Source organism: Drosophila eugracilis, unplaced genomic scaffold, assembly GCF_018153835.1.
Source record: "Drosophila eugracilis isolate 14026-0451.02 unplaced genomic scaffold, ASM1815383v1 contig_513, whole genome shotgun sequence".
Classification (NCBI taxonomy): domain Eukaryota; kingdom Metazoa; phylum Arthropoda; class Insecta; order Diptera; family Drosophilidae; genus Drosophila; species Drosophila eugracilis.
The window spans coordinates 771,156-783,601 of record NW_024573387.1 but is presented as its reverse complement, the minus strand read 5'-3'; the positions used below and the strand labels follow the sequence as shown (position 1 = coordinate 783,601).

At 38.8% G+C, this 12,446-nt stretch overlaps 3 protein-coding genes across 8 annotated transcripts in view; 2 read left to right on the top strand and 1 right to left on the bottom strand.

The window, feature by feature from the left end:
• The window catches only part of LOC108114815 (protein sickie), a 179,024-nt gene that overhangs the window by 34,866 nt on the left and 131,712 nt on the right, over positions 1 to 12,446 (bottom strand). The gene's annotated exons all lie outside the window — the stretch shown is intronic.
• LOC108114822 (protein Turandot E-like) lies at positions 10,295 to 10,859 on the top strand. Its single transcript, XM_017225945.2, has 2 exons — positions 10,295 to 10,317; positions 10,376 to 10,859. Exons 1-2 carry the CDS (start codon positions 10,295 to 10,297, stop codon positions 10,719 to 10,721), a joined length of 369 nt encoding a protein of 122 aa, XP_017081434.2. The 3' UTR covers positions 10,722 to 10,859.
• LOC108114820 (protein Turandot E-like) lies at positions 11,478 to 12,439 on the top strand. The gene is made up of 2 exons (XM_017225943.2): positions 11,478 to 11,517; positions 11,579 to 12,439. Exons 1-2 carry the CDS (start codon positions 11,495 to 11,497, stop codon positions 11,892 to 11,894), a joined length of 339 nt encoding a protein of 112 aa, XP_017081432.2. The 5' UTR covers positions 11,478 to 11,494; the 3' UTR covers positions 11,895 to 12,439.

The window sequence follows — 12,446 nt, the reverse complement described above, 5'->3', positions numbered from 1 at the left end:
CAGTTCAATTATTAAAATATATTATTTTACTTGTTGGGACAATAAATTGTTTGTTTATTATTGTCTTTGATTCTGACTTAAATATTTAGTGGAATTAATTAACTGAAATCAAAGGGAAATGCAAACTCTTTCCATGTAAACGAACCTTTGGTAATTGAAATCAATTGTTTGGCATCTGCCTTATCCTTTGTACATTTCTCTCCCTAACAGCATTTTTGGTTTCCTTTAATTAAATATTTTATTATCCTTTTTGTGGTAAAAACAATAATTATTTGTTGCTCTCATTGAGCATAACTAACAAACTCTTTAGTGGATTTAAACACTCCAATTTAAAGGGAAATGCAAACTATTTTCAGCTTAAATTCCTCTTTCAATCGTATGCCTGGCGCCATGGCAAACGCGAAACAAATGACGCAGAGCCACAGGATCCTTTGCAGGCATTTTTCTTCCTTTTTTTTCACCGTCGAGCTTCTGCAAAAAAGTGCGCATAAATTTTTAGCGGGCAGTCGAAAAAAAGGAAGAAAGAAAAGCTGGCACACACACAAAACGCTTACCAATTGCGGAACAGACGTCATAAGCAGGGAAATTCGAAAGGACCAAACGGAAAGCGGATTTATAGCCATTATGTGAAACGAAAAAGGAAAATTCGAGCTAACAGCCGAAGTTTTTATACACTTTTTACAAAGCTTTTATAGGTATTCAACCATGAAATGAATATTAAGTACAAACGATTTTAATAGTTGTGTTTATATTTATTTTATTTTTGTCTTTTTAAATCGGATTAAGAATGTAAACATTTCATTAAATGGAAAACTTATTTGTGGCGAAAAAGGAATGTACATAATACCCCTCCTTTGAAAGGGTAGAAAAATGTCGAAAAATGCCAGCGACAGGTGATTTTTTATTGGCAGAACCATCATTAGGAGGCAGTAACTACGTAATATTTGTCAATTGCAGATAATGGGAGTCAGTTCAGAGGAAAGGTCTGTTTAAAATAAGGAGTTTGTTAAGTGATACTTATATCAAATTATTTTAGTATTTTAGTTTCTTTTATTACCCAATATTTGTAGAATTTCCTCTCAAAAAATCGCCCACGTCATCACCATAATGTGTCTCTGTCAGCCACTAATAAGAAAAATATAAAACCGTCATCGTGGATGGCGCTTGGCTGTTGGCGTGGCAAAAACCTCGTGCCATCGCCTGAATGGCATCCTTGCATTTCAGAGCTTAGTCCTGCCGTTGTTTGCCCATGTATCGATGTCAGTGCTTTAGTTTTAGTTGGCTTTCACATAGACCATGCATACCCCTATATATATATTGCCAAAAAATAAATGCCTTCCCCAGGCGAGAGTGCAAAAATGAAATTCCATGCATGTCTGCAGTGAACTTGCTCCGTGTGGCTTCAAACATTTTTCAACCATTTTATTTCAGCGGAGCTTTTCCTAATTTCGTGCACAAAATGTAATTTGCATGGGAGTCGAGTGGAAAACAACATTCAGTACGGGAAAACAAAGTGAAAAGCCATAAACAAGCGGCGGTCGTCTCTGCGCTTTGGTGTCGGCGGTCTATTTAAATTCGGAGCTGGTGTTCGTGTAATTTTTAATTTAGTCGCGCTAATTTATTCGCTGACCAAAAGCACGTGTTCAATTTAAATGAGAAGGCCTCTGGCGGTCACCCCTCCTGCCCCAGGGGGTGGTGGCTTTTAGAGGTGGCAACACATTCTCGTAATTGCCGCTCTTAATTGACAGTTGGCGCTTAAATTCGCTGCACTGGCATGGGCTTTATGTAGATAATTAGGAGTGGAATTCAGGTCCTTGACAAAAATTAGTGACCCTAATTTACCAAGGCATTTGTGTGTATATATTCGAGTGTACATGGGAAAGTGACTAATGATGATGAGAACAGGACTTGAGGAAACGCAAGAAAAGTGGTAATGACTCCTGCGCGAAAATGCTAATTAAAAAGGTTGCTCTGGAATCTGATAAGTAAGCATTGAACTCGTTTGAAAAAGTTCAGAATAACAGACTTCGTAGCTACTTCTACTACTAAGTAAGGTGTTAGAAGTAAGACCTTTTAGGTATATACTATCCGATCGGAGAGCACTCTTTCCAGCTTGTTTCCGACTTACTCCTCCCTTGATGTACAGCTTGTTTTTCCTATGAAATATTCAACATTCTATTCTGCCTACTCTCCTGGCCGTGAAGAGCCCTTTGAATCCTGCAATCCTTTGGCAAGCTTTTCATTTATTAAAACTGTCAGCAAAGCAACAAGCGTTAGCGACAAAGTATTCCGCCTTATCAGGCAGAGGAAATAGCAAACAATGCTGCAACGCTCTTTCTCTTTCTCTTCCCCCAGAACACGATAACATTCTGTGAATGGAATTCTGACAGCTTTACGGGCGTTACAAGCGCATTAATAAAAGTGTCGAACATGTGGGCCGGAATGTGGGCGGGTTGGTTCTACGCCTGGGAGGCCTATCCGAGATGAGTTGGCACGCAACCTTCAACTGAGTTCCACCCAGCTTATGTTTCTATTTCGCGATGGCCTTGCAAATGGCAGCAAACAAGGCAAAAAGGCGCCTAAAAGCAGCCAGCAGCAGCACTCGAAACAAGGCAAAAGCGTGGACTGTGTCAAGGATAAAATGGAGGTTTTAGTGCGCGAAGGAGGCAATTCCAGTATCAAAGAGAGAACTCTTTTTCTCCAGGCGAGTTTAATGCGCATCAGCTTTACTCTTAAGCAGATTGATGGGGTAAGTACGTCTCGTTAAAGATAGTAATGAAGTTTTTCAGATGTTTAAGTACCTATACTGAATATATTCCCTTCGAAAGACGAAGACAAAATAAATCCAAGAATGCCTCAAAACTGAGATTTGTCTTCTTTATGTTTAACCTCACCAGCCTGCAACTAATGGGTAGCAAAAAGAATTGCACACTCGCACTGGCAGGCCCACATCAATTATGCAACCGACAGGGAGCATTTCCCCAAAGCAATTGTTTGCCTTTTACGATACTCGACCGGCTGTGGGTCATAAATTATGGCAGCTAAGGAAAATGGGTCCAGTTGGTAAGACGAAACAGCCTTGAAGTAAACCAAGTTGTGTTAAGACAAAGAACCTTGGATGGCTCACCACTCAAGAGCCAAACTTTTTGTGCACAACGAAATAAAAATTCTTGTTCAGTAACTTTGAAGTTCGAGAGATTCCTCTCGAATGGAGGCGACAAACGAATGCAAATTAAATTAAGCACAAAACTTTGTTAATATGCTAAAGAAAAAACAAAAACTTAATACTTCAGCCGGTTACTGGATGCTCCTGGGCTTCGTTCTGGTCTACAGTTGAGGGGAGTGGAGTTTCTGGTTGCACATTTTAATTAAAAAATCTACAAATTACAGACAAACAAGAGACAAGGAAAACGAGCAGGGAAACATGATAAAAACCGGAAATTAGAGGGACAGAAACCTTTGGCCAAATCCAAGTTGACTTTTCCTCTCCTTTTTATTTAAACAATTGAATGAGGATAAAAGATAAATAAAAAAGATATAAAGAAGCAGAGAGATGTTTAAAGAACTTTTTGAAAGGAAAACTACTGCTAAAGAAAGCCTAAAACTAAAATTTTCGATTTAGCGTAAAGCTGCCGCTCTTTCCAACCCCATTTTAATTATAGGGCCTAACGACCCTTCCCCCGCAAATACCACCTTGCAGAACTACTCAGGTTGCTCATTAATAAACTCATTTGTTAAGTTAGTTAGTTTGTTTGCTCCGCTTGTCAGTCGGATACTTCACGGAGAAGAGGACACGCAAATGACACGCCCTCTTCGATCGCCCTCTTCCATGACATGTAATTCTGTGTTGCTAATCACATTTCCCATCGATTTTCCATACAAAGACACACCTCCCTTGGCCACATAATCGTCTGCCCAAATAAATATGTCTGCGTTAGTTGGGATAAGCAGCTGGATAAGGTGGAAACGATGGCTAAAACGATGAGTTTCCTCTAGGCTAGGTATATTGCAATTTCCCCGATGGCCCTAAATCATGCAAAGTGTGTTTACGTTGCGGTATTGTTTTTGGTTCGCCACTTGACAGTTTCCACTGCGGCAAACTTCTGGCGTTTTTAGGCCAACTCTTTTAGCCCATTTTATGGGGCCGTTCCAGGCTATCCTGTCCTGCCTCCTCCTGTTACTGTTCTGGGCTTCTGTTTCCTTCCTTCCTCTCATGCTCCCAGTTTGTCCCATTCCTTCGCCACAATAGTGTGAATCTCTTTCTCTACTGTCCGATATAAAAGTTTTATATATGCCAGGCCGGCATTTGAGGCGTTTTTATTAGCCTCCGACTGTCTTACATAAATTTAACATTAAATTAAGTGCCATTTCACCTTGCACGAGGGTTGGAAATGCCGAGGGAAAACAAAATTAAAGGAAACTTAGCCCCCACGTTCGCCGTAGTTCATTGCACTTCTGTGAAGGTAAAAGGGGGAATAGATCAGATTGTTTTGTCTTTAAGAAAGGTTAGAAATTCATATCCCACTGGTGTTTTTTAGTATGAGTATTGGCTTAGGGCAATTTATTGTGAAAGGGAGAGTCTAAGTATCTAGTTCCCCCAGTTTTCTGTAAGGAAAAGAAAAACAGCAGAAAAGAAAGGTGCAACACAAAAATATAACTACATTGAAAAATTTTCAAGTTGTTAAAAGAATATTAAAGATATATTTAACATTCTGATAGAATATGAACTCAACAAGTCCTTTTCTTTTTAATATATAAATAATATTTAATTTACAGCTTACTTTCTGTTAAATATTAGAAAATATAAAACAAAATCTAAGCAAATAACTATATAAAAGTGCACATTTCAGCTTAGTTCTCCTTCACTCAGAAGCCACTCCCCAATTACCAGGCTTATGCCGTATTAACTGACTCCAGTTCAGTTTTGCCACAGATACGGGACAGAAACCACCGACTCCTGGGCACCACATGGCGCCTGGTCGAGCTTAGCCCGCTTAACCCTCTGCGGTTGCTGGGTGTTTTTCAGACCCCGGCCAGGCGTGCCTCCAAAGCCGCTTAGCTCATTGTAAATTCCAGCTAAAACCGAGCACAGAAAAAATTTGGCTAAGCCATGGGGGGATGTGAGGTGAAAAGGTAGAGCTCCTCTACAGTATACACACGGCCTGTTGCTGTTGTTGGCCTTTTAGGAGTAGATGGCTTTTATATTTTCCCCAGTTCTTTGGCCTTTTTAAGATTTATGGGCACTCATCAGCCAGGGCAAGTTTGAATATATGCTCAGAAGGTCTGACATTCGAAGTAATTGTTGGAATTGATAGACAGTTGATAGACAGAGCGAGTAAATTGATTAGGGTGACATGTGGGAAAATGTGAGCCAGCTCTGGGTTTCGTGTTTGTTTACCTTTGCCGGGGGCTCCCCCGTTTTTATGACCCTCTTTGCATACGACTTGGCCAAACAGAAGGACAAACACCAGAACAAACACACACTCGCACATACCAGCGAGGACTAAGTAAACAAAGGAAGGAGTTCGGATATAGGAGTCAAAGTCGGTCCGAGGGTTTAATGCCCCGGGGCAGTCATTGACACCCCAGTGCTCGTCCATTTTGCTGCCAAAGGTTGGATCGAGATTGGGACATGTTAATTAAACGAAATTTACCTTTATCTGATGTCGGCAAATATTGGAAAAGTTTTCACTTCATAAACATTGTTATCCGCACGCCGAAAAGTATGCAAGCACTCGCAGCTCATAGGAATTCGTTTTGTTTTCCCAGCACTCGAAAATAAACCGCACTTGACTTTTCACTTTGCTATTAACATTTTCTCGGTTATTAATATTTTCTCGGAATTTTTATTCCGCTCAAAGGATTATTATTTGATAAGTTTCGAAGGATTTAGCTTAATTAATTGGTATGCATTCAGGATAGAGTAAATCCTTTTTTATAACAGCACAAGTCACACCAAAAACATTATCTTTTTATTAATAATTTTTTATGTTTTTTAAATTGTAATATTTAAATAAACTCGCTTGTTTCTACCGCTTCTGCCGCAGCATTTTCATGTGGCAACCGCAAAGCCCGAGCGTTCAAATGCGTTTCTGGGGTTGCTCTTCAGTTCTGCCACGGAAAACCCAAAGTTCGAAAAGCAGGAAAAATTCGAAATACCCACGTTAAGAGAAACCAAAAGAGAGCCATTGAGGTTAAGAGAACTGTAGCTTCCTGCCTGTCGGCGTTTTGTGTTGAAAGTAAAAGGTTTTGTGACATGCAACGCCAGTCGAATCCAAGACACCTGCCCACCTGAATACGTACTCTACTATTTATGTACGACTCTACCTGTCTGTTTGCAACTTTGCGCGCTTTGGGCGTATTTTATTTTATGCTCTCTTGGCCACGCACTTGTTTAATAGTTAAGCAGCCCCCAGGCATGATAATTTACCAAAAAAAAAGAAGGAAAAACCAGCTGAGGAAAGGGGGAAGTCGGATGTGGCTGTGGGTAGAAAAGTTTGCGAAATGGAAGTTTGGATAAAGTTTGCAGCATGATTCTCGAGCTGTCATTTTGCAATTGAAATTTATTGAGCTTTCTAGAGAAAATCCTTAAATATAACGAAAATGCTGAGTTTATGCACTACATTAATAACAATAAAGATTATTCTTCAGAAGTATTGCCTTTAAAGTGAACTTTCTTTATGGTAAATATTTTAGTTTTAATCCAAAACAAAATACAAAGTTTTCCATTTAAGAAAATACTAAACAAAAGTCAGAAGGATATAAAACACTAATAAAACTGTCATATTCCTTTCTCCTTGGACGACAGTTATTCGGGTTTATAGTTTCCTTCTACGTGCATATAAAAAGTGGACTTATATTTTCCTCTTCCTCGTAGTAGATTTTCTTCTCTTTCGGCTTAGTCCAGCGTTTCTGAGTCCTGCCATATGATATGAATCATGGCTAAGAGGAGAGTAAGGGAATTTCCAACTACCAAGTGGGTGGGTCATGGGGGTAGTTCTCTCACTCAAAGTCTCCCACCCACTGTAGGCCAAACTGTCTGCCAAAGCAACAAATGTCTTTCAGCAGAGAGAGGGAGAGAGAGGACGAGATACAGCTGTGCGTTCAAGTCTAAGAGAAAAAATGAAGTTCGAAACTAAATTCGGAGTTTCTCTTAATTCTGTGGCCAAAAAAACTGAAACTTGTTTCGCACTGTTTGGGCGTTCGTCAGCCCGGTTTAAACTCCAAAAATAATTGAGCCAAGGGCGGGCTGGTTATGCTATTGCAATATACGAAAAGGAAAAAAACGGAAAAATATTTACAAGTGCTTGGTGAATGAAAAGCGAAACTTGATTGGCTGGCAAGTTGCTGAAATCTTGTGGACGTCGATGGAAATTCGTTAATTGACAGCGATATCCAAGCACCAAGCACCATATGCACTCATAGAACTTTTATTGCTTTTCATTATTTTGTTGGGAGCTCATAAATCTTGTGGAAACGTTTGTGAAAACTGTGGCTGGGTTGGGGTTTTCCAATCAGTCGGTAAATCATTGATAAGCTCTGGGAAAATATTTATTATGATGAGCGGAAAGGGAGAAAGATCAAAGTCTGCGAAATATTGAAAAGACTTGTCAAGTACACAAATGATGAAAAAATCCTTTACATTTTTTTGGAAATATTATGTAACAACTTTGTTTAGTTAACAAAAATAATTGCTAACCAGCTTTTTCCCAGAAACTAATCACAAATTCACGATGTTGGCTTTAATGATAACCGAGAAAAATAGCTGCCAGCTATGGCAAAGTTATTGGAAAACGATTAAGCCAAAATCCAAGTCTCAGCCGCTGTTAGCCATGTCCAAGCCACAGCAGATAGAAAAGCACACAAGTTTATATGAGCGAGTTTGTTTGCGGCATGTGGAAAGGTCAGTTATGGCTTAAAGGCTTACGATTGCTTTGCCACACGCTTTGAGTTGGTTTTAATTGTTTAGCACATGCCGTGGGTGAGGCTGAAAGGAAAAATAGTTGACTTTGGTGCCACAGCGACTGCAGTTTTATCTCGTTTTCGTTTTCTGGCATATCGAAAATTGCAACTGGTTTTTGATCTGCTAAGGCCTGACAACAACTGTTGCAATTTATTTGCCGAGCTAGACAATTTGTGTTATTAAGTTTTGCATAATGCAAGAAGGCAGCAAGAAAATTGAACTTACATTGAAGAATAGAAGTTAATGTTAATACTAAGCAGAGGCATTTTATTTGTGTACCTACAAAATTACATTTCCATTTCCAATTACCAAAATTCACAATATCCTATGTTTCTGTTGAATAGATTTTTTGTATTTAAATTTGCCGCTTAAGCAGTTCAGAAGCAATGCGGTATTGCATTATCAAAGAAAGCAGTTCTTTATGAACAGAATCTTATTGAACATGGATAAGATGGTCTAAAATCATGGGTTTGAGTATTAGATGTATTCAGTCCCACGACCATGTCAAATGTAAAAATTCATACAAATTCAAATGTCAAAATAGTGTATATACGAACATACATTTGTAAAAACAGGTAAAAATGTAATAAACAATAACATATGGGTATGGGTAATATTCCATTAAACTATAAATAAATATAGAGAAAAAAACTTAGGCATTTTAATAAAAACAAATAAAAAATTACATTTTTTAAACGATAATAATTGTAAGGGCTATAGCCGTTTGGCCGAGACTCAAGCAATGCATTAAAATATTTAGAAGCGAAAATTCAGAGATAATTATTGAAACTTTATACGTTTTTCTTGGCATTGAAATAGTTTTAAAATACGATGCAGTCTTTATCATTCCAATAGTTGCAAATCTTCGTAAATTTAAAGGACTCTTTAGTTTTAAAAAGAAGAAAAGGTCCCTTGGAACCAAACCCAATCACTGTGGAGATGTTTTCGAACAATTTTTTTTGTTTACCCCTTTTCATTTTTATACCCGTTACTCGTAGAGTAAAAGGGTATACTAGATTCGTTGAAAAGTATGTAACAGATAGAAGGAAGCTTTTGCGACCCTATAAAGTATATATATTCTTGATCAGAATCAATAGCGAAGTCGATTGAGCCATGTCCGTCTGTCCGTCCGTCCGTCCGTCCGTCCGTCCGTCCGGTCCGTCCGTCCGTCCGTCCGTCCGTCCGTATGAACGCTGAGATCTTAGGAACTATAGCAGATACAAAGCTGAGATTAAGCATGAAGATTCTTGAGGTCCCGGGACAGCGCAAGTTTATTACAGCATCCTGCCACGCCCACTATAACGCCCAAAAATCGCAAAAAACTAAAAACTGCTGACATCTCAGGAACTATTGGAGCTAGAAAGTTGAAATTCAAAAAGTATAATCTTTTAGATGCTAGCGCATCTTATAGTGGTTCTACTATGCAGCCACACCCACCCATACGCCCACAAGGCTCAAAAGACGGTTTTCGGATTTTCTAGAAAAGCTGATATCTCGGTAACTATAAGAGATAGAAAGTTCGGATCAAGCATGTATGTTTCTATGATGCTCCCAATGCGAATTGTTTTTTCCGATCACGCCACGCCCACTCTAACGCCCACAAAACCCGAAAACCGAAAATGCAAAAATTTCGAAAACTATAAAAGCTACACAATTTTGCTTAGAAACACGTATTTAGGAGATGCCTCTGCAACTTGCCACAAAGTTGCATCCGGCCACGCCCACTCTAACGCCCACAACTCGCGGAAAACTGTGGAGTCTATAATATTATTATGAATTCCTTCGTTTGACCTTGTGTAACTTATTTCTGTTAATATCTATCGATTTACAAGAGATTTTTCAAATCGGAACATTATTTCGCTATTTATGAAGAAATTAAGGTTATAAGGCTCCACATGGGCAGTGACGTCACTATAAGCATACTCAACATACTTCCTCTGACAATAGGTGGCGCCTTGTGAATTTCCACTAGCAAAATTAATATTTTAAAATTGTGTAAAACAGTAACGGGTATCTTATAGTCGCGACACTCGACTATAGCGTTTCCTCTTGTTAATAATAATTTTCCTACTATATAAGAAGCATATGCCTGAATGCACTAATCTATATTTCCGCGAATATAGATTACATTCAGTTCTTATCTTTAATTACATTGCAAACCCAATTTTTATTTTTCTAACGTTAAATAGCGATTTCCTTTGAATTAACAAAAGCCCCAAAATGATAAGGTAGCAGATTTTCCCACTTAAAACAGCTATAAATACGGAAGGGCTAAGTGCATCAATCATCAGATTCAATCTAAGAGTTTATAAAGAAACATTAACATTCAAGATGAGCTCCGCTTTGCAATTAAGGTGAGCTATTCCAAAGAACTTAATCAAAGCGCAGTAACTTAGTAAAAACTATTTTTAGCTGCCTTTTGGTTGTCCTGGCATGCCTACTACGCACAGGACACTCCCAAAGTGATGCTGAATTCGCGGCTAAGGGTCGCGAATTCGTCGCTGTGCTTGGCAACCCTTCAGTGGACCAATCAACCAGGGCTCGAAGTGTGCCTGCATTTTTGGATTTCTATGAGAAATACTCCAATCGCTTCGAACTGACAGCTCAGGAACGACAAAATGCCGATGATTTTCTGAGGACTTATAGGGATCAATCAACCCAGAAGGTCGATGGTGTTTCGGCACAGGGAGGATTTAACTGGGAAATTTTAAATCACATGGTTGGTAGGCTTGGTGGGATCTCTGCCTACATGTCATAGGAGTCAATCATCTCACAAAGTCGATGGTATTTCGGACCAAGGAGGACACTGGTTGCCCTTTTTGGCTCCCATTGCTGCTGAGGTTGTAATAGCCACCGGCAAAGCGATTGCCTCTTAATAACCATTTCTTATCTACTTGAAAAATTCAAATGAAGATATTTCAAATAATCAGAAAGCAGTTCAATCAATATTGCCAATAAAACATGAAAAGACCAATTATCTTCACAGATGTGTTTTCAATTACATTGGCATTGTAGGTTATAGGTAATAGGTTAGAGAGGGATTCTGTAATAGCTCGGATAGTTCTTTTGTAAATACTGAGGAGCTACTTTTAATAAATAAGACTTTAATGGCTAAATAAGAAATCTTATAGAACTTAGCTTTGTCGTGTAACCGAATGCCCATCATCTCTATACCTAACTGATAATTAATCTTTGTGGTCCCCATATGACCTTTAATTTATTGGGATTTCCAACTAAGATCAAACTTGATCCAATTATTAAGAGCCATATGTCAGACTGCACATTTAAAAGATAGGCATAGAAGGCAATAAGACCTTATCTTTAGATTTCTAAATAACTGCGTTTCTATACCTTATGAGAAGCCATAAATAAAATATTCAGATAGCACAATGAGTTCCGATGAATGCAAGTATTCCCCAGAATCGGAAGATGATAAGAAGGGGTCAAGAGTTTGCTATAAATACAGAGGAGTTCGATGCAAAAATCATAAGTTTCAATCAAACTGTTCGTTGAGAGACATCAGGAATAGAGATGAATTCCGCACTGCAAATAGGGTAAGATGCGACCACAAAGTTAATCGAAGATCATAATATATATAATATTAAATATTTTTAGCTGCCTTCTGGTCGTTCTTGGATGCCTCCTGGGAACAGGATATTCCCAGAGTGATGCTGAGTTCCAGGCTAAGGCTCGTCAGATGATGGCAGTATTTGGCAATCCCTCAATCGATACAAATACCAAGTCCCGATATGTGCCTGCATTTGTAGATTTCTATGAGAAATACTCCAATCGGCTTCAACTGACTGCTCAGGAACGACAAAAGGCCGATAATTTTGTGAGGAGCTATAGGGCTCAATCATCCCAGAAGATCGATGGTGTTTCGGCCCAAGGAGGATTTCCCTGGAAGACTTTTTATTACCGGTGCTGCTAAAGTCCTGGAAGCCATCGGCAAGGCTATTGATTCCAAAACAACGACTACCAATCCACCATCAAAATTTAGATTGGGTTAATAAAACACAAATAAATTCATGGAACATTTAAAAACTCAAGTTTGTTCTTTGACTTGTACATACAAGAAAATCGTAAGAAATCATATACGAGTAAGCGTTCTATAGTATTTTTAAGGAAGGGTTAAGGTTAAGGGTCGTGTAATCATTGCAGTGTTTGGCAGCCAATCAGTCGATACAGCCACCAGGGCCCGAAATGTGCCTCCATTCGTAGGTTTATATGATAGATTCTCCCAACTAGTTAATCTTCAAAAGGAGGGACGAGATCCCATAGGGGAAAATTATCCCAAAAAGTCGATGGTGTTTGCCCGTTTGGGCCATCATTGTTGATGAGGCTGTAAAAGCCGTTGATAGGGCCATCGCCCGACATATTATTGTATATTAAAGCTTGTTAACTCGAACACCAATTGTAAAATTTAAAATCAAAACCAAATAATTTAGCAAAAAGCTTTTCAAAGTGGCCAATAAATCAAGAA